General features: G+C 41.4%; 1 protein-coding gene across 1 annotated transcript in view; it reads right to left on the bottom strand.

The window, feature by feature from the left end:
- The window catches only part of LOC132885477 (gamma-aminobutyric acid receptor subunit gamma-3), a 397,526-nt gene that overhangs the window by 232,081 nt on the left and 141,698 nt on the right, over positions 1–23,747 (bottom strand). The window contains exon 2 of the mRNA XM_060920179.1: positions 5,191–5,258. Within this exon, the coding sequence (XP_060776162.1) occupies positions 5,191–5,258 (68 nt within the window). The remainder of the gene's footprint in view (positions 1–5,190; positions 5,259–23,747) is intronic.

The raw sequence follows: 23,747 nt of genomic DNA, 5'->3' as shown, positions 1-23,747 counted from the left end.
TCAATGATTTCAGTTATCACATCTTTGAAAAACTGCATCATTGGTGACTTCATGAGTATCTTAAGAATGCGAACGTATTGCATACAGTGGTAAATTAAATCGTGTTTGTAATCTCGCTGTCGTACCAGTCATGATGGACGACGCCATGATGTTGTAGTTTTAATGACATCGGATCAGGTAAATCAGGGACCTGAATTTCTGCACGCTTTTCCAAGCAAAAAAAAAAAAATCCAACTGAACCATGCGTTCAAATATTTCTTCCCGAACTGGAGCTTGTAATTTCCGAAATTCTGACATGTTGGAATTTTAACGATGCAAAAATGTTACAAAAGCTGCATCCTGAGTTATATCCAGCACACACGCTTTTAATCAGAGGGATCACGTCGTAAACTTTCAGACTGGTGCACGAGTACGGATCATATCCTGCGCTGGGTTGAAATGACGTCATGGAGCTCATGAGAAGGTTCTTCCATGTGGGAATTACAAGATCAGAGAACTGGACAAAAAACCACCCCAGGTCCAACAATATAAACACGAACAAGTGGAAAAGGTAAAGCGGGAATAACAGAGTTATGAAGCTGAGGAGCTTCTTCAGGGTTAAAGAATAATGGAGTCTATAATAATAACCAGAAGGTCGAGGGCGTAGGAGCTCATCCATCCTGCCATCAAAACTATCTCTCTCGCATCTCTCTCTCTCGCATCTCTCTCTCTATCTCTCTCTCTTATATCTCTCTCTATCTCTCTTGTATCTCTCTCTTATATATCTCTCTATCTCTCTTGTATCTCTCTCTTATATATATATATATATATATCTTATCTCTCTCTCTTATATATCTCTCTCTTGTATCTCTATCTCTCTTGTATCTCTCTCTCATATCTCTCTCTTATATATATATATATCATCTCTCTTGTATCTCTCTCTTATATATATATATATCTCTCTCTATCTCTCTTGTATCTCTCTCTCTTATATCTCTCTCTATCTCTCTTGTATCTCTCTCTTATATATCTCTCTATCTCTCTTGTATCTCTCTCTCTTATCTCTCTCTTATATCTCTCTTTTATATATATCTCTCTTATATCTCTATCTCTCTTGTATCTCTCTCTCTATCTCTCTTATCTCTCTCTTATCTCTCTTATATATATATATATATATATATATATATATATATATATATATATATATATATATCTTATCTCTCTCTCTTATATATCTCTCTCTTGTATCTCTATCTCTCTTGTATCTCTCTCTCATATCTCTCTCTTTATATATATATATATATATATATCATCTCTCTTGTATCTCTCTCTTATATATATATATCTCTCTCTATCTCTTGTATCTCTCTCTCTTATATCTCTCTCTATCTCTCTTATCTCTCTCTTATCTCTCTCTTATATATATATATATATATATATATATATATATATATATATATATATCTTATCTCTCTCTCTTATATATCTCTCTCTTGTATCTCTATCTCTCTTGTATCTCTCTCTCATATCTCTCTCTTTTATATATATATATATATATATATATATATATATATATATATATATATATATATATATATATATATAATCTCTCTTGTATCTCTCTCTTATATATATATATATCTCTCTCTATCTCTCTTGTATCTCTCTCTCTTATCTCTATCTCTTGTATCTCTCTCTCTCTTATATATATATATATATATATATATATATATATATATATATATATATATATCTTGTATCTCTATCTCTCTTGTATCTCTCTTGTATCTCTCTTATATCTCTCTCTATCTCTCTTATATATATCCCATTCTCATTATCTCTAGCCGCTTTATCCTTCTACAGGGTCTCAGGCAAGCTGGAGCCTATCCCAGCTGACTACGGGCGAAAGGCAGGGTACACCCTGGACAAGTCGCCAGGTCATCACAGGGCTCTCTTATATATATATATCTCTTGTATCTCTCTCTATCTCTTGTATCTCTCTCTCATCTCCCTCTTATATTATATATATATATATATATATATATATATATATATATATATATATATATATATATATATATATCTTGTATCTCTCTTATCTCTCTCTCTCTTATCTCTCTCTATCTCTCTTGTATATATCTCTCTCTTATATCTCTTGTATCTCTCTTATCTCTCTCTCATATCTCTCTCTCTTATATCTCTCTATCTCTCTTGTATCTCTCTTATCTCTCTCTCTCTTATATTTCTCTTCTATCTCTCTCATATCTCTCTCATATCACTCTCTTCTATCTCTCTCTCGTATCTCTCTTTCTCGTCTCTCTCTCTCTCGTATCTCTCTCTCAGTTCACTTGGTCTCTTTATTTAATGAGTTCTGATTCAGAAGTGAGTCATTTATCCACCAGATATATCAAATCATTCCATCGTGTTTGAACCCTGACCTCTAAAACATGGTCACGTCATGTCAGGGTCAGTGCAGATTTTTTCCGTGCGAGTTCTTCAGCGGTTTCCCACAGCGTCAACAACAGCCTTACTTTATTACTTTATTTCTGTCAAATTGTCCAGTGTTTTCCCTCAGGTCAGGCTCTGAGCACCTCACAGCAATCACCACTGAAGTTACGCCATGACCTCATCCCTCACAGGAACAATTTCACACACACACACACACACACACACACACACACACACACACACACACACCAGTGGCGGCTCCTGAATTTTTTTTCAGGGGGGGCAATTTTCCCCCGTTATGTCTACACGGACCGTAAATGTCCACAGGACTGAAGTAAATTGACCTAGGTAGCAAATCAATTGGCTGAACTATTCAGATATCAATACAGACAATATCTCTTCTCTCCACTAGGTGGCAACACTAAACAAGTTAAAGGTGGCAAACTAAGGTAGCCTAGTAAACTAGACCCACCCGCCTAGCGGCCAAAAATATTTTTGCCTACGAGTGGCAAATATTCACATTTAGTCTGGCTTGCCAGGCTAAAACTAAGGAAGATTCATTGTGAAGCCTTCAAAGCAAAACATTTGGCATCACAATCAATTAATATTACATTACTCATTTATTTTCTCATATTTTTCCAGTATTCTATAATAAGTAGACACAAATTCTTAATTATAAACATATTCTAATTTCTTCAATTCTAAAGAATGCAATTAAAGTGGCAGGATATAAATCCAAAACAAGTGCTTATTTAAGTTTTGAAAAAGATGAAGAAAAGCATAACCATCAAACAAACGTGTGCAGCTTAATTATGTGGGGTTTTTTTTATATGGAATTGCACCATTTTAACAACAAATAATTCTAAATAAATTCTGCAGTTTTTTTCCCCAAGAATTCCTCCAGAAGGCCATGCCTTAAAAGGAAATTTAAAGTATTACAAGCATGCCGATGAACACAAACGGCTTTAGTTATTTAGCTATACACACACAAGGTTACACAAGGTTTTGTAGTCAGTGCAACTTGGCTTAACAAGTTGGAAAAAAGGTGCTGCTGGCTCCATTGAACACATACTGTACAATATATAAAAACTGAAAATATGCTTAATTTACACCAAGTCAGAGAGAACTTGAGGCTACTGAAATATTCCAAGCATGGCAATGTTAAACTGCCATTGGTAAAACAAAAACATGGCAATGTTAAACTGCCATTGGTAAAACACACACACACACACACACACACACACACACACACACACACAACTTTTGCCTAGTAAATTCAAATATCAGATATCACTGTACAGTCTGCTGTGCTACTTCCAGGGTGGAAGAGAACGCAAGGGGAGCAAAAACGAGCATTGACTACATCACAGCCAGCTCGCCAAGTTTTCCGGTGGTACCAGTTCTTGTTAAAACCTCTTGAGTAGGTCTTCTCCCCCTTCGTAGACACTTGCTTGATGTTTAAATTCGGTCTAGGAGGTCCTAGCTGTTTGATTGCCGTTTTCTCCTCATTGGTACGACGATTAAAGGGAACTTCTTTCAGAGACGCTATCGTATTGTTGCACTCAACACTCGCCACCATCTTCATAGAATGTTCACACATTTCCCGCGCAAGTTGCGTTTTCCAGACCAAAATTATGTTCAAAACCCGCCAAAATGCACTTAAAACCGTCCAATCTGGCAACACTTGCGCGGCGCAACAGGCGTATGACGTAAGCACGCTGCTTGTGCGAGCACATAAAACCTAATAGAAAATGCATTGGGAGCAGATTTTCGAAAAAAAAACGTACGTACCATTAGTGTCAATGGGAGATTTTGGGGCAAATCTGAACCTGACAGAAATCGCCCCAAAAGGGCGTGGCTACACCAGGTGCGACCTTAGCCTGATTGGACAATGACATTACTGTTGCCGTGGTAGTAGGAGTAGATTAAAAAAAAAATCTCCCTCCCTGTTTGGGAGTGCGTCGCCCAAATCGCCCCTATTAACGAGCCGCCAGTGACACACACACACACACACACACAGCTTTAAAGTGCGTATCACGGGTAAATTCAGGAGCAAGATCAATGTAATTCTCCTATTTTATATTAAACTTTGGTCAAATATCTGTAACATTTTGCATTCTCTGCAATTTTTTTACCTTGCGCAATACCCGAAAAATTCAGTTGAAATCGAGACGTTTGAGGCGAATTGGTCCGCCTCTGAACAAACTTGGCATTTGGATTTCCCGGGAAACATTGATTTTCGTGACGTCGCGTGCGGGACGCCTCCTTCTGAATCCTACGTCAGCGCTGGTTTGTTTATGAGAAAACGACCTGGTGGTTTTCTGCAAATTTTTTCAACGTTATCGTGTAATTATTAAAGTGGTTAACAGATGTATCGTAGGAGGGTGTAGCAACACCAATCATGATGGGATTAGAACTCATCGTTTCCCAAAAGGCCGGACAATGAGAGAGAAATGGGAGCGCTTGGTCTACACAGGCTGTGCACTGAAACCGTGCAAAGCTCGCGCAGCCTGCTGGCGCTTCCGCAGGTGACGTCACGAATCTGGCTCCAGACTCGCTTGGGATTTTTCCAGACGCGTTTTGTTATTTTATTTTTTTCTGTTGTAGACAGATGGCCTTGTGCAAAATTACCCTTCTGGATGAGTGTGTAAAGGGACATACTTTCATATAAAAAAAAAAAAGAATTTGGTCCAGGATATGCACTTTAAAACTGTTCTGAATGAGGCTCCGGAGCTGTAGATGATGGAAATCCATTTCACTTACCATATTTATTGATGAGACGGGTCCGATGCTGTTAACGAAGATATCGACGTCGATGACAGTCGGTTTAACTACGCACGCACACACACACACACACACACACACACACACACACACACAGAGGGAGAGAGAGAAAGAGAGAAGATTCCGTCACACTTAATCTGACAGCAAAATCATTAAACATGCTCATAGTCATAATTCCTGACATTAATCACTGAATTTTAAGTACCGACTTTTTACGAAGCAAAATTATTGGCGCCATTCATACAAATGAGCGTATATGACGTACAATATAAACCTTCCACACTCAAATAACAATTCAAGAAGAAAAAAAAAAATGACATCAAATTAAATATTTGCATTGAAGAACAATCGTGAGAGAGTGAAAGAAAGAAGACGTGAAGAAAATTGTTGCAAAGTATCTACTCATGGAAACGGTTGTCTGGTTCTCCGTCCACACTGTGAAGCACGGGGGTGGTAGCATCATGTTCAGAGTCACTCCTCTTGTCATCTCGCTTTTTTTTTTCTTTCGAACTCATCCTGTCTTGAACCGGCTGATGGATACATTACCCGAGACTCGACCTGACCTCTCCTTGAGCCTTGTGATGCTGTAGGTTTCACACCTTCTCTAATAAACAGCTCTATTTACAGACACGTCACGCAACACTTCAATTGCACACAGATCATCTAGAATCAACTAATTCTGGAACTTCACAATTAGGCACGGAACGATTCACCCGATTCGTGATCCGATTTTCCGACAATATTTTTGAAAAAATAAACGAGGAAGATTTATTCCCCCCCCAAAAAATAATTTATTTTCCTATTCTTTATCAAGATAAATATTCATTTTGTTAATTAAATATTTCAAATATTCATAATACTCATCATAATTAAAAAAAAAAACCTTTTGTTTCATTTTCTTAATAACCAATAGTAATTATTTACCCACATTTGTGACCCCTCACCGGATCCAGGGACACATGTCGGCCGAAATGAATCCGAGATAATCGCAAAAGAAGCATTTTTTTTCGAAATTTGTGATTTTTGTTTTTTTCCATCATGTGCAAGTTGAGCTCTTGAAGAATGCAATCAGTATTTCAGATAATAAATTGTTTTGTTGGAAAAGCATACATTTTTTGTTGCAAACTGTCTCGTTTTTGTCAGGACTGTAGCCTGCTGGGGGGTGTGGGTAAATTACCATATGGGCCATTCACATGATGATTTAAGTCTTTTGTTGTTTTTTTTTCCGCGAATCAGCTGTATGATGCGAGCTGAGCTTGTGGCTACTTAACTGCATACAGGCGTGTGATTTCACTATGGAATGAGGAAGCTAAACAGAGCGCAAAAGGAGCTGAAACACCGCGAAGCAAACAGACACACGGTATTTACATCGGAGATCACCATTTCTAGCAAAAAAAACGCAACCTCGTTTTCCAGATTGAATGGAATACTTGAATGATCGGATGATACACGGACCGTTCTAGGACTACATTATTCCATCGGAGGCATTGGTGTGTGCAAGGCGCCGTTTCTCTTTCTGATGGGGTGAGTTTATTAATCTAAGGCTGTGTGGTTATTTTTGCATGTAACGGAGAGTGTTGTGGTTTGGTTAAGCCTAGGTCACAACCGGACGTACGATTTTTTGGCCATGTGATTTTTGGCGTTTCCCAAATCGCTGCGTTTTTTTTTTGTTCGTGGAGAAAGACGCGCGTTGGCCGTAAGTTTGTCTTGCAACCTGAAAAAAACGTAAGCGCCCGTAGAGTTTGTTTGACATGACAAAGAACCTCTGCGGCCGGTCTGCGGCTCGAAAATCAGCACATCACACTCGCGCTCTTGTGCTTTTCACACGCGCGCTCTCGTGCGTTTCATGCGCGCTCTCCGTGTGTTTCTTGCGTTTTTTGCGTGTAGACCGGCCGTAGGAGCGCGTACCGTACGGCCGGTTGTGACCGAGGCTTTACATGAAACTAGCGTTGTGTTAGTTGTGTTATCATCGTGCTATCTTTCTTTCTGACGGTGTGAGTAATTTTTCAACCACAAAGTGTTAAAGTATACTTTAGGACTTATTTTTGTACTTCATAATTGTGTTGGGCATACTTTGCATGGAAGGAAAATTGACGTGGTGATCTTTGTTTGCATGAAAGTACTATCGTGCTAGCTCGTAGAGGGTCGGGCTTTCCTTAATGTCATGCAAATGAGCAGCATTATGTGCCCGCCCTACACCCAGAGTAGCTGAGATGGAAAACTTTGAGGGCGATTTTCTCCCTTTCCTGTTTTAAGAGGTATACACTTTCAAAAGGCCACACATTCTTCAAATATTGTCAGATCTCCACATGGAAGGCATCATTGGAAAGCTTAGAAACTGTACTTTCTGAATCCGTCAATAACTCAAAATGCCCCCGGGTGGACATGTGTCCCTGGATTCTGTGATCTGCCACATTTGTAAAGATTTGATGAAAATATAAAATCACCCATTAACTAAAATGTTCCTTTTCTTATTAAACTTTTATAAACATTTTTTCTCCCTCCATTTTCTTCTTTATCTTTCAGCAGCCTGCAAAAAGAGAGAGAGCTCTGATTTTTGTTAAATCTATTTGTACACAATCACACAGCAGCTCTTTCACATTTTACACCTGTTTATTTTGTGTGTTTTTGCAGCATTAGAGCTGCGTTACTTCCGCCTATGGTGAAGTCGCGTGTATTCCCACTGTTGTATGTTATATAGAGCATCCTCTGCTGTCTAAACAGTGCAATTACAGCTTGGAAAAACTAACAGAAAACAGCCTGATAATAATCACGGTTCTTTTTTTTTATTCATCAACTCAAATCATCATACATTTGCATCACAAATTATCATCACACCTGACACTGATCAGCCATAACATTAAAACCACTGACAGGTGAAGAAGTGAATAACGTTGATTATCTCATTACAGTGGCACCTGTCGAGGGGTGGGGCTTATTAGGCAGCAAGAAAGAGACGAGTCAGTTCTTGAAGAAGTTGATGTGCTGGAAGCAGGAAAAATAGGCGAGTGTAAGGATCTCAGAGACTTTGACAAAATAGTGATGGTGAGATGACTAGGTCTGAACATCTCCAAAATCCCCAATCTGTCCCTCTGAGTTACATGTCGGTCCTGAGATCGAGATGCTGAACCTCTTCTGCTCCTCGGACCTGCCTGATCCATCCTGGTGCCCTGTGTCTGGTCGGAGTCTCATCGCATCGCTCCTGTAGAGGACGGCCCCATATGGACAGTTGAGGGTTATACCTGGAGGACGCTCTGGACTCTTACAGTAATGCTTTTATGGCTGAGGACTACAGTTGACTTGCTAACTTTAGGACTGCAGTTGTCATGAACAGTTTTGCACTCAAGTTTCCATCAATGAAGAGTTTATAACATCAACGAAACTGTCTTCATGTTAAAACTGTTAATATTATAGTCAGGCTGTCTGTTGTTGCCCAAATGAGGATGGGTTCCCTTTTGAGTCTGGTTCCTCTCGAGGTTTCTTCCTCATGTCGTCTGAAGGAGTTTTTTCCTTGCCACCGTCGCCACAGGCTTGCTCATTGGGGATAGATTAGGGATAAAATTAGCTCATGTTTTAAGTTGTTCAAATTCCGTAAAGCTGCTTTGCGACAATGTTTATTGTTAAAAGCGCGATACAAATAAACTTGACTTGACCTGACTTGGTGCATCGTGCGAGGTGTTCCAGGTAATGGAGTGGTTAGTAAAGAACAAAAGTGATCCAAGTATCCAAAGGACAACCAGTGAACCGGCGACGGGGTCATGGGCGTCGAAGACTCATTGATTCAAATGGGGCACAAAGGCGAGAACATATGGTCCAATCCCACAGAACAGAAGAGCTTCTGGAGCACAAACTGCTGAAAAAGTTCATACTGATGCCTTTCTGCTTTAGCCAGCATTCACTTTTTCAGTAGTTTAGCTCCAGGAACTCTTATGTGGAATCCAAAATTCTGCCCCATTTTGGAGATCCTCAGATCCAGTCATCTCGCCACCATGATGTGGCCCTTGTCAAAAGTCCCTCCTTACGTTTGCCCATTTCTTCCTGCTTCCAACACATCAACTTCTTCAAGAACTGACTGTTCTCTTTCTTCCTGCCTCATACCCCCACACACACACACACACCTCGACAGGTGCCATTGTAATGAGATGATCAAACTTCTTCACCGGTCAGTGGTGTGAACGTTATGGCTGATCGGTGTGTACCGTGACATACCGAGTGACTCCTGAAGGTCACTGACTGCACCAGAACTAATTTATGGGGTCTGGGGGTGAAAGGGTGTGAATATTTATGCAATCACGACTTTCAAGACTAAATTCTGAATGAATAAATAAATAAACTTTCAATCTTTCCATCTCTCCTAATCTAGAAAAGCCTCAGTGTTTGTGTTTATGCTTTTATACTTTTATATTTATCGTATTTTTATATATTTATCTGAGTAAAGAATGAGAAATAACAGTATGTCATATTTTATATTATACACAGTAAAATACTGAAATACACTTTTCCCAGAGTGACATGAACATAAATCCTGTGTGTGTGTGTGTGTGTGTGTGTGTGTGTGTGTGTGTGTGTGTGTAAGCTCCAGTTCTCAGTGTGTGATAGTGAACAGCAGTTCCTCATTAGGGCTTAAAGCAGTTGTGATTGTTACTGCACACACACACACACACACACACACACTGTTTACCTTCACACTGTGTAATCAAGTCAATTGAGCAACACACATAAGGAACGGAGAAGAATTCCAAAAACCGTGAGCGCTCAGAGCGAAGTAGTTTTATGATCATGTGAGTAATTACAGAGCGCGTGAGCATCTGCTCCTGTCCATTAACGACGCTAACTGACCCTGTTTAATTACACGAGCTGCTTCAAACACTCTTCAGGCTTCAGCTACCATGTGTCTGCTGCTGAGTTCTGGATGCTGATCGTTGGTTAATTTTCTACAACAGCAGCTCTGACAGTAGTGCAGGGTCACATTAATGCGCTGTGGTTATCTCATCTCATCTCATCTCATTATCTGTAGCCGCTTTATCCTGTTCTACAGGGTCGCAGGCAAGCTGGAGCCTATCCCAGCTGACTACGGGCGAAAGGCGGGGTACACCCTGGACAAGTCGCCAGGTCATCACAGGGCTGACACATAGACACAGACAACCATTCACACTCACATTCACACCTACGCTCAATTTAGAGTCACCAGTTAACCTAACCTGCATGTCTTTGGACTGTGGGGGAAACCGGAGCACCCGGAGGAAACCCACGTGGACACGGGGAGAACATGCAAACTCCGCACAGAAAGGCCCTCGCCGGCCACGGGGCTCGAACCCAGGACCTTCTTGCTGTGAGGCGACAGCACTAACCACTACACCACCGTGCCGCCCTTAAAAAAATTTATTAAAAATAATTTATTTCAAACTTCAAAAGCGGTATGCAAATGTAATAACTTTGCGGCGCAGACTTGTGTCACTTATCGACGCCAAGTCACGTAAAATACTTTGTTTTGAAATCGATAAAATAAATCCCAACTCCGTCTTCCCTTTGAATAGTTTTCGACCGAACTTCAGAGCATCTTTAGTGCTTTTAGGAACAGCATTTTCTTTTATCATGTGTAATTCTTCCTCACTTACGAAGAATGACAAAGCAATCGGACGCCATTTTGCCGAGTCACTCGAGGTGATTACTGAGAAATAGTCCGAATCTCTCAACCAATCAGAGTGCACACAATTTCCGATAATCACCTGCGTATTTATTCTAAAATAGAATAAAGCATTAAAGGTAGACTGCCTTTCAGTTTTTTTCAAGTGTAGGTCATAAAAATAATTTTTCCTGACACCCAATTATTTTTGTTTAGTGACTGAAAGCTACTGAATTCGAATCACAGACTTCCAATTTTATTATTTTTTTAAAAATAGAACAATTAATGAATTTATCTCCACATGGCCCTAAATTCTCCGCTATTTTTTCCTGCTTCACCATGACCCAATACAAGATACTACATCATGCATCACGTGATGGGCTTTCCCCGTTCACGCAAGGCATTATGGGATACAAATTTGAAACAGGAGAGAAAAATGGAGGACGTGAGTGTGCGAATGAAACGTGAAAGACCGACTACAGTAACAGAAAGAAAGCGAGAAGAAAAGACGTTATGTTCTATACGAAGGAAAGGAAACGCAGGACCAAACTAATAAATATGGGCGCTCGGCGAGCACCTCGGTGTGATCAGCTGTTCGTTTAGTGACAGAATGATGGAACTGTCAGTGCACGCTCAAAGGGAAACCTGTAGATGGCAGTAATGCAACACTGTGGATGCCAGCTGCCGTAAAACCCAAAAAAAGAAGAAGGTAAACCTGCGCATGCGCACACGGACTTCCTCTGTCTGCTTGACTGCACGAAGCGAGCGATTTCATGCACATTATTTGCTTTAATCCCCTCAAATTAAATAACTTCCCAGCCACAGAATGGCCTGATATTTTGTGAGATATTACAGAAATAAACACATCACAATCACCACATTTCAGACGGAAATAAATTTCACTGATTTTATGAAAGTGAAAGGCCGTCTTGCTTTAAGATTTTCAACTCCATTTCTCAGAATGCACTGCAGCCAGGAAGCATATGATTGCTGTCTCAAAGAACATCCGAGTTTTTCTCTCGGAATATTACCCCATCCCCTCCCCCAAGCTGAAAATCTTAATGCTTTATTCTATTTTAGTATAAATACGCAGGTGATTATAGGAAATCGTGCGCCCTGATTGGTTGAGAGATTCAGACTATTTTTCAATAATCACTTCGAGTGACTCAGCAAAATGGCGTCCGATCGCTTCAGCATTCTTCATAAGTGAGGAAGAATTACACATGATGAAAGAAAATGCTGTTCCTAAAAGCACTAAAGATTTTTTTAGTACGATTTTTTTTAAATAATCACCTGTGTATTTAGACTAAAACAATTATCCTCCTCAGGCTCAGTGAATATCAGTGAATAATAACCTCGACTTCATCTCACTTACTATTCACCAATATTTATTTCACCTTCGACAGATAATTGTTTGTTAATTTGAATTTCTCAACCAATCAGTGCACACGATTTTCTCTTATCACCTGCGTATTGATACTAATAACTCTTACCACGTTACTGTTTCTATAGCAACAGATCATCAGACGGTCCATTTTATAAATTGTAATCGTTAATGTGCTGTAAATATGCTGTGGTTTTCTGTTAAATAGATGTTTGTTTAATATTTATGGGCAGTGTCTCCAGTGCGAGAGACTTTTTGAGCGACTGTTCTGAACTGTGCAGAACCTTAGTGATCTACAACTTTGTGGTAGGTTGGTCCTGTTCCTGATCTTGAGGAGCAAGCAAGAACCATCAAACTGGAGCATTTCATACTGGTACTTGAAGAGAGATCAGGAAACGTAGCACAGTTCCAGTGTTTGTCTTGACAGTGGAACATTCTGGACTATTTCTGCTCCGGGGTGAAGGTGTCTCAGAGCAGTCCAGAGCGATTCACGGTGCTGTAATCCGGAGTATGAGTGTGTGATAAATCCTTTTATATCCACAAACAGGTCCTCTGTGAATGAGTTCATGTGTGAGTGGAATGATGAGCCTCGAACCCGGATTAAATTAACCGTGACATGGAGCCTGTAAAGAGCATTGTGATGATGATGATGATGATGATGATTATGCGTATGAGTATGAATGGCTTGTTATGGCATCAGTGTGACAGCGAGTAGAGGGGCTAATAGTTTTAAAAGGTTACCAGTTAAATGATGCGCATGAATTGTTGATGATGTTGGTGCAGTAGAGCAGGCAGGAGATTCCCATGATGCTTTGCTACCATTACAGTCCATAAAGAGACATGGAAGGACTCGGGAAATGAAAACGAAACAGAGCTTGTTTACATTCTGGAATGTCTTCATCTCCTTCTCTACTGAGGATCGGGATGTTCCTGAAGGTTCCCCAGGCACACTCAGCATCACACACAGGTGGAAAAGTGAATTTCTGCTTCGTCAGCAGGTTTTCTGCTCTCAGGTTTGGTTATTGTAGGACACAAGGTGATCAAACAGAGAACAGCGCTTCCACTAGAACATCCTTATGCTTAAGCTAACCAGTTCGCTAACTAACTCTGAATTAACCTCATTAGCTCGCGAGGTTTGTGTTTTGTCGCTGTTCTGTCACTCTCATTATCATGTCAATGAAACACACTGAATACTGAATGAATGAATGAATTTCCCTCTCAAAGACATAAAAAACGCAGCTCGTCATGTCACAGAGAAACCGTAAAGAAGCGTAAACTCCTCTGTCTGAAAGAAGGACATGTTAATTTTTCACTTTTGTAATTTTTTATGCAACCACAATTCCAAAAAAGTTGGGATACTGTGTAAACTGTAAATAAAAACAGAATGCAATAATTTGCAAATCACGGAAACCCGATATTTAATTGAAAATAGTACAAAGGCAGCATATCAAATGTTGAAACTGAGAAAAATATCTGCTCATTTTGAATCTGATGTCAGCAACACATTTCAGAACGTTTCTCCTTTGTTGGATTTTACGCTTCATAATGCACCAAATGTTTTAAATGGGAGACAGGTCTGGATTGCAGCAGGCCAGTTTAGCACCCGGACTCTTTTACTACAGAGCCATGCAGTTGTAATATGTGCAGAAAGCGGTTTGTCATTGTCTTGCTGAAAGAAGGAAGGCCTTCCCTGAAAAAGATTTTGTCTGGATGGCAGCATATTGCTCTGAAACGTGTTTATATCATTCAGCATTAATGATGCCTTCCCAGATGTACAAGCTCCCCATGTCATGTGCACTAATGCACCCTCAGACCATCACAGATGCTGGATTTTGAGTTGTGCACTGATAACAAGCCGGATGGTCCCTCTCCTCTTTAGCCTGGAGGACGTGGTGTCCATGATTTCTAAAAAGAATTTCTACTTTTGATTCAACAGACCTCAGGACAGTTTTCCACTTCGTCTCAGTCCATCGTAAAAGAGCTCAGGCCCAGAGAAGGGGGCGGGGTTTCTGGATATTGTTTATATCTGGCTTTAATTGCGTTTGTGGATGCAGTAATGAAGTGTTTTCACAGACGATGGTTTTCTGAAGTGTTCCTGAGCCCATACAGTGATTTCCACTACAGACACGTGTCTGCTTTTAATGCAGTGTCTCCTGAGGGCCTGAAGATCACAGGCATCCAATGTCAGTTTTCAGCCTTGTCTCTCGCATACAGAGATTTCTCCGGAGTCTCTGAATCTTTTAATGATATTATGGACCATAGATGATGTGATCCACAAATTCTTTGCAGTGTTACATTGAGGAATGTTATTCTTCAATTGCTGCACTGTTTGCCCATGCAGTCTTTCACAGAGTGGTGAACCCCGCCCCATCTTTACTTCTGAGAGACTCCGCCTCTCTGGGAGGGTCTTTTTATACCCAATCATCTTACTGACCTGTTGACAATTAGCCTAATTAGTTGTTTTTTGTTTTTTTTAAGCATTACACAACTTTTTCAATCTTGTTTTGCCCCGTCTCAGCTTTTCTGAAATGTGTTGCTGACATCAAATTCAAAATGAGCAGATATTAAAAAAAAATTAAAAATAAACATTCTCAGTTTCAACATTTGATATGTTGTCTTTGAACTATTTTCAATGAAATATAGGGTTTCCATGATTTGCAAATCATCACGTTCTGTTTTTATTTCAGTTTTACAGTGTCCCAACTTTTTTGGAATTGGGTTTGTACAAAAACAGCTGCTACTGATGTTTAGTCCACAAGTGAGACCTCTATTGATCCTGCTGTTTTAAAATAGAGTGAGTTTTAAAGCTGCGACCTCACACACGTTGTTTTCCTCCTGAAATTTGACACAAATGGTGGCGCGTGAACAACGTTGACCAAGATGGCGGCGCGTGAACAATGCGAGGTTCAGAGCCTCTCCAGATTTTGCGAATTAGTGGTGTTTTATCTGCTCCTTACTGGACCGTTCATTCAGTACAGCACTGCTTTAACATCTTACAGCAGACAGGAGCTCTTGGACATTGGATCACAAAATTCTGACAGTTTTGAAGTTTGGCGATAACTCATCCCGGAGATCTCCAGAACTCCGGAGGCTGCTCACTCCTTCCAGCTGGGCGAAAGTGCTTGCAGACGGCATCGGGACCGTAAACAAAGGTGGGGTAAGTGAGGGGGGCTACGAGCTAAGCTAAGGCTAACACCACATCGGCTCCCTTTACCTAGCATTTTCCTTGCTAATGTCCGGTCTCTGGCGAACAAAATGGATGAACTATGACTCTGCATCACCAACAATAAACGGATTATGGACTCCAACGTCATGATCTTTACAGAGACATGGCTAAACAGCAGTATTCCGGACAGTGCTATTGAGTAGTGGTGTGTCGTTCACGAACGAACCGTTCTTTTTGAACGAGTCTTCGAAGTGAACGACTAGAACTAGTTCGCGCTGCCTCTCGTTCTCGGTCGTTTGGGAATCAGCAGTCTCTGCTCGCTGGCAGCAGGGCGGTCGCTGAATCTCGGTCGTTGGCGAATCAGCAGGATCTGTTCAGTAGCAGAAGGGCGTCCAACTTGCATTTTGATCTGTGCAGAGCAGCGCCACTTTACTTCTTTAAGGGCTATCTGAGCCCTATTATCAGAGCGTTGACACATGCCAAGTCTTTAGTTTACAATTTAGAGCTCTCACTCAGCAATACATTTCAGTTCACAGCGAACGAGCTCAGCAGTTCGCGAGCGAACGAACAGCAAGCAGCCAGCCTGCCTGCTGCCATACTGGGCTGGGCGCATAGCAACGGTTTCCATGACTGTGATAAACAATGAAGAACGTGGCTCTGGAGATCGCGGCATACTGTGTTCGTTTTTTTAATGTTAATGCAATTTGTAATAAAGTGGTTTGTTCTTTGTAATGAGCGTTGCTGTTGAATATGAGCAAAATGGGTGCTACTTAATGGGTTTGAACAACTGCATGAAACAGTCTGCAAAGGAGGTCTCTTGCTCGAACAGCTGGAAAAGGTCTCGCTAGACGTGACGTCAATCGAATGTTCGTGCATAACAACCGTTTCCATGTCCATGACCAGGCCAAACAATGAATGATCATGAATGCAGCAGAGAGACATCGCAGGCTACTGTTCGCTGAATACGATGACTTGTAAAGTTGTTTATTCTCTGAAATGAGTGTTGCTGTTAAATAAGCAATTTTTTTTTTTTTTGCTTAATGGGTTTGAGAGAACAACTGCATAGCCGGCAGACCATGGCTCTACTAAAATAAATATAATAAATATAATAAATATAAAAACAGCTTTATTCTCATCTACATTTAATTAACTTTCAGAGCTTTGTTTATGTAGTCTTTTTCAGATAATGCTAGGATAATGTTTTTCTTCCATCTTTTTCTCAAGCACATTGTAATGTATGAAAATCTATTGTGGATGGCACCTCTGCCGCCTCTCGTTCACTCAAGATGAACTAAACTTCGGACGACAGCCATTGTTGTGCCGCTTTGGTGTGACGTCATCAAAATGAACGAGTGAACGAACTGAACGAACGAATTTCTTTGCTGAACTGACCGACATGAACGAACTGGCGGAAATGAATCGCCATGTCCCACCAATACTATTGAGTTAGCAGGACATCACACTCCGTGCAGATAGGACGGTAGATGGCTCCGGCAAAACCAGAGGCAGAGGTTTGTGCATTTATATAAATAGAGCTTGGTGTACAAACTCTTATCACCGAGAGACACTGCTCACCTAATGTGGAGTTTCTCATGGTTAAATGTAGACCTTTTTATCTCCCAAGAGAACTCACATCAGTTTTCATTACTGCTGTATATACACCACCAGATGCTAATGCTAAGCTTGCAATGGGAAATTGCATGCAGCCATTAGCAAACAGCAGGAGACACCGAGAGGCTGCCTTTATTTTTGCGGGTGACTTTAATCACTCCAACTTGAAGACAGTACTTCCCAGACTACAACCCTGATTCCAAAAAAGTTGGGACAAAGTACAAATTGTAAATAAAAACGGAATGCAATAATTTACAAATCTCAAAAAACTGATATTGTATTCACAATAGAACATAGACAACATATCAAATGTCGAAAGTGAGACATTTTGAAATTTCATGCCAAATATTGGCTCATTTGAAATTTCATGACAGCAACACATCTCAAAAAAGTTGGGACGGGGCAATAAGAGGCTGGAAAAGTTAAAGGGACAAAAAAGGAACAGCTGGAGGACCAAATTGCAACTCATTAGGTCAATTGGCAATAGGTCATTAACATGACTCTCAAGCCTCACGCATTGAGAGTGAGACACATGCATTTCAACGAGTTCACACACTCACACGCCACACATGGCATTTCTCACTCTGAGGCTAGATCCACGCGACAACGGCAACGAGATTTTATTTAAAAAAATATCGCGTCCACATGGGCAACGGATCAGTAAAATATCAGGTACATATGGCAACGCAACGCTTGCTGAAAACGATGCAATACACATGCCACACCTCTACATGCGCTGTAAGACGGTCCCATCGGAGACACCAGAACAATAGAAGAAGTAGGACGCATGCGCATAAACCCCTTCTTCTACCCGGCATGAAGCACTCACAGGAACAAGCACACAACAACAACAAGAAGATGGCTGCGACTACGCGAGGAAATCGTGCCTTCTGTGTGTACAAATTAGTTTTATTAGTGTGCATAGTTTTATATAACTTAATTTCCTTATTGTGTGTGAACATTTTGAAAAGCATTTTTATATAATTTATATAACTTTTTATATTGTGTGTGAACATTCTGAAAAGCAGTCTTATCCAATAAAAAAAAGAAATTCAAGAAATGGTTCAGTTACTTGTTTATTTAAAAGAAAAGCTGTATACAGAAGTGAATGCAATGCAGTGGTTCATACAAAACAGCGAGAGTGCTGCTCTACGTTCAAAATCAAAATCAAATCAAGTTTATTTGTATCGCGCTTTTAACAATAAACATTGTCGCAAAGCAGCTTTACAGAATTTGAACGACTTAAAACATGAGCTAATTTTATCCCTAATCTATCCCCAATGAGCAAGCCTGTGGCGACGGTGGCAAGGAAAAACTCCCTCAGACGACATGAGGAAGAAACCTCGAGAGGAACCAGACTCAAAAGGGAACCCATCCTCATTTGGGCAACAACAGACAGCCTGACTATAATATTAACAGTTTTAACAGGTATAACCCTCAACTGTCCTCATGGGGCCGTCCTTCACAGGAGTGGGGCGATAAAACTCCGACCAGACACAGGGCACCAGGATGGACCAAGCAGGTCCGAGGGGCAGAAGAGGCCAGCATCTCAATCCCAGGATCAACATGTAACTCCGTTCCCTCTAAGCTGCGCACCTGTGCAATTGCGCAGTGCTCCCACGCTCTCCGCGCAGAGCAACCCTATGCCAGCGCAGAGAATTCTGAATGGGTTAGCTTGTTAGCTTTACCTGCTTTCCTGGCACTCCTAATTTTTTTTAGAGTCAATATTAAAAAACTGATGGCCAGACACAATTATAGACAATAATACACAATAAAAATATTTTTCATTATTTTGTGTGTTATTACTATTAGTAAAATAAAAAGTTTATGTGACGTTGTAGCTTACGTATGGCACGTCGACCGGAACTGTTGCGTGCCATCATGTTATGATTCTGTTGCTAGTGCTTGCCGTTTGAGTTCGGAGTGTGAAGCTGAGGTAAATGCAGCAATGGCGAAACGACCGGGTACGTCCACGCATCAAGCGAGAATAAAAGAGAAATGTGAAGCTTTTAAACTGGAATGGCTGTCGGAGTATGTGCGCACGGACGGACAGGATGTAAAATTTGGGGACATTTTTTCGTTTTCGAGTGAGAAAGACGTGCTGCGAAGCCAAAGTAACAAGCGAGTTTTCGGAGGGAAAAGTATGGACTGAATGGAAGTTGGACTATCTCAAGCGCCACATTCAGCAGAAAAGTCATTTGAATGCCGTTGGGATTGTACGGAGGCTACGGATGGGAATGGGAATTGGTGCACTACTGCAGGAGAGCGCGAAAGATCGAGAGAGGAGGAATGAACAGTCACTGAAGAAGAAGTCCGACCGTGAGCAAGTCAAAATTCTTATTGACAACATTCTTCTCGCCATTAAAACGAATGCGTCAATGTTGGCAACTCAACAAATCCATGATCACATGGCGAAGTATGTGAGTATCCCAGAGGCAATGCTCACACTCACAGCATCCCAAATTATTTCCATTGGTGCTGCAGGGAGTCAGGGACACTTTATAGGAAGGTATTATTGCTATTGGAGTGATATTTGCCTCAACACACAAAAGTGATGGGTAATAGGTTTGCTGTATGGTACTGTACAGATACGGTATGGTAAGATTATTATACAGTTGGCCCGCGTGTATGTCTGAAGTTGCTCACAATGGTACAAGGCAGGTGCTCAGGGACTTGGCACATATGCTCAGGCACATGAAAAATTAGAGGGAACATTGGTGCTGCTTGTTCTAGTCATGTGGTTGTGACGTCATCGTAAACAAATCCGTTCTACTCATCCAGACGACTTCGCAATGGCGCCGTTGCCAGATTTTTCCACTCTGGAACCCGTTCTCAAAAAATATCGTTTTGGGGCACCCAAAACGCCGGTGCCATGTGGACGCCAGGCCGAAACGATAAACAATTTTATCAGATTCACCTGAATCCGTTGCCGTGTGGACAGCCTCTGAGCTTCTCCAATAATCGCACAGAAATTCCTTCAAGCTATCTACAAACGCCACAGCCGTAGGTCACAGCGCTCCTCGGGCGAGTTCAACCGCTGCAACGGTTTGCTACGTTTTTCTAATTGTTCCTTATTGATTGGCCGAAACGTGCACCGTTCTGCAACTGGGTTGAAACGTTTCATGTGTCTTGAACCCGCCCCTGTGCTCAGAGCAGCATCAGCCAATCAGAAAATAGATTGTTCTGTTGTCGGGGAGACGTGAGTTTCAGCTACAAGCGCGCGCTGCACCTGCAAAATTGTGCGTGAACTCGAGAACGACCTGGAACGAACGAGAGAATTGAAAGAACTGGAGAACTGTCGGGACTCAGGACCATCAGGTAATAATTTATATCAATATTTACTTAGTTACTTTGTAGTTTTACTCTATAGACCAATATTTCTGGTCTACACCGGTTTCAGTATCGAAAACCTGTCCATTTCAAGCTATCGTAGATAACTGTCTAACTAGCGAGCTAGATGTAAACCAGCTAAAATAGCATACTGTGCTGACGACGATTTAAATGTTCGTTTAGTCAAAGACTGTTTTTCTGGGGATTATAGAATTTATAACTTTGGTTAAGTCGCCTAGGAGCTGTCATGAACAGAGAGGCGTTTTTTATTATTTTAATCGTTTGTGTCATTTATTTTAGCATGTCAGGGAAAAAACAGAAGAGCCTCCTTTCCTTCCGGGAAGCCAAGGCTCAGAAAACAAAGGCAGGGAGGTCAGTTGATGTGCCAGAGACTGAGAGGGAGACTGTGGTATCAGGTGAGATAGAGAATGTGCAGGAAGTGACAGAAGAGGAGACAGGGGAGGTGGACAAAGAGACAGTGGAAGACGAAGAAAGAATGGAGGTGAATGCAGAAGGTGGAGTGCCAGAAGAGGACAGGGTGACGGAAGAAGGCAGGGTGACCAAGGAAGACAGTGCAGAGGTCAGGGTAGTGGTGAAAAAAAAGGCCTTAACTGGAGCTGCCACCTACCGATCCACATTCAAAAGTGAATGGACTGCAAAATGGCCATTTATAACTGTAGGCACCACCAACTCCTACTACTGGTGCTCAGTATGTAGGCAGGAAAATTCCTGTGGCCATCAAGGTGTCGCAGATGTGCAGCGACACATTAAGAGTAAAGCACGCCAGTCTAAAGAGCAGGCACTTCAGTCCACAAGTAGGATTGGACAGTTTTATCCCCCAGTGACTGTTGGTGGCATGACTGCACAAGAATCCAAGGTATAGAGATCTTGCAGTCACGTGACCGGAAAGTACACAGCCGCCATCTTGTCGGTAAAAAACACCGCTGAATACTGCTGCACTCGTGTACAAAATGGATAAATTTCAACCGATGGACTACACAGCTCATTTTTCTAATGAACAGATAACTAGATATATGTCTAAAATAAACGATCTACAGATTAGTGACCCTTATCGCTTACCGGATGTAGTTTTCACGACCGTGCCAGTGGATATTGAACTGCCAGAGGTGGAATACCCAGATGTGTATAATTACCTCATTAACTTTCCCTCGCTGTTCAGTGGTGAAGCACTGCGTGCTTATAAATCTCTGGACAGTTATCTTTACAGAAATTCAGGATTTGTCAACCGCTCTCAGATGTGGCATCTTGTAAACAAGAAAATAACAATCCTCATTGGACGGGTAAGTCACTTAAGTATTACTAGTACTGATACTAGATATATCAGTAGTATCTAGTATAGCACTGACCAGCCGATTATAGAATAGAATAGAATAGAATAAGTTAATTCCAGCTGTAATTCCAAATCGTCCGTCTTGTTTACCATGGATCTGGCGTTGGAGAGATAGAGGCTTGGCAGTGGAGGTTTGAGTGGCTGTTTTCTGAGCTTAGTCAACAGGCCGGCTCTGCCTGCAGCCTCGCTTTTGCTTCCTCTCCCGACGCCGCCTCCTTCGCCTGCCAGACCCGATAACAATCCACGGAGACCCCGCTGGTCTCGCTATCTCGTCCGGAATGTTGTGCATGCGATGGAAATCGCTACAAACCGTCATTTTCTGCTGGAAACCAATGTCCAGTAAGTCCATACGGTTGTAGTGGATATTGAAGTCCGGTACAGACGAACAACACGCAAAAATACACACAAAAAACATAAAAAACGCGCACAGGTAGGGAGAGCTTGTAGCCGCAGCTATTGTAGTAGAATTGTATATAGTAGGGTTTTCCAGAAGAAAAGGTAGAAGTAGAAGCAGAAGGCGGAAATATGGCGTTTGACCGACAAGATGGCATCTGTTACAATCTGGATCGGCTGTGACGTCACATGCAAGATCTCTACTGTCCTGGTCAAAAGGACTACATGAAGCTCAGATTCTTGCATGAAATCTTGTTTTTCATCATTTCCGAATATAAAAAAATATATTACCATATATTTTAAATAATTATGAACAATTACCCAGTAGCTGATTGAGTTGTGTCTGTGTTTACCATAAATTACCTCTACAAATAAATTTGTCTTGAATGTCCTTTCTGCTGATAACATGGTTATCATTCTTTTCTGTTTAAGGGCGTATTCACACCTACGTTGTTTGGTCCGGACCAAACGACCAAACGAACCAAATTTCCCTTGGTCCGGACCTTTTGGGTTGGTCTGAATACAAACCACCGAACTTTGGTCCGGACCAAACAAGCGGACCGAGGCCGAGCTGCAAGGTCGGACTCGGTCCGGACCAAAGGAACCCTGGTGCGGATCTTTTGGAGGTGTGAAAACAGACCGGACCTAATCCGACAGTTTTGCTTTTTTGTACCTCGGGAGCTTCCGTCGTTTGTCGAGCATTATGGGAAACAGAGTCTTGACACTCCACCGCAAAGTGCAAACACTGTTTCGGTTGTCAAGGGTCGTTCAGTCACCAGTGGTAGGCTAGACTACAGAGTACAAAAAATGAGTAGGGGGCAAACGTGGGCCGAGGAAGAAACGCATACCCTTGTGGATATATGGGCAGATGTCCACATATCTGAGCTTTTGGAGAGAACACACAAAAATGCCGACGTGTTTGCTGTATTCAGTGAGAAAATGAAGGAGAAGGGGTTCACGCACTCCCCAGAACAATGTCGGCTAAAAGTGAAGAAACTCCGTCAGACCTACATTAAAATCAGGGACATTCTTTCAAAAAGTGGCGGTACTAGCGACGCAAAAAAGAAATGCATCTATTGCGTGATGATATATATTCATCTATTGCGTGGTGATATATTGCCCTTTGTCGTCATCGTTGATAAATTACTTGTACAACAGCATAGTAATCGCACAATTGTGAAAACAGTAAAAACTGGAAAAAACATATAGCTTTGATGACATTAAAAAGAATAACAGCACGGAAAGCCTCCATGACTACTTTTGAACTTAACGCTTTGTGCGCGTGTCGTCTCTGACCAATAGCTGAACGACCTCAGGGCGCGTGGCTTTGTTGACAGATTTTGGTCCGCTTAATAAAATGTACAGTGTGAAAGCGAACCGCACCAAAATGAAAAAATAAAAAAAAAATTTGGTTCGGACCAAAGCAAGTGAACTATCCTGGTCTGAATACACCCTAAGACAAGGAGAGCTGAGGTGAAAGTGGCTGTGGCCATGGTGCGGCACAATATGCCATTTGCCACGGCAGAACATTTTAGTCCTTTGTTAAGGAATTGCTTTAGCGACTCCCCCACAGCACAGCAATATAAGTGTGCCAGCACAAAAACAACTTGCATAATAAATGAAGCTGTGGCACCGCATTTCAGAGAGGAGCTGGTCACCAAAACGAAGACCAGTC

Source organism: Neoarius graeffei, chromosome 4, assembly GCF_027579695.1.
Source record: "Neoarius graeffei isolate fNeoGra1 chromosome 4, fNeoGra1.pri, whole genome shotgun sequence".
In the NCBI taxonomy this organism is placed as follows: domain Eukaryota; kingdom Metazoa; phylum Chordata; class Actinopteri; order Siluriformes; family Ariidae; genus Neoarius; species Neoarius graeffei.
This window is presented reverse-complemented; position numbering and strand designations above follow the sequence as displayed.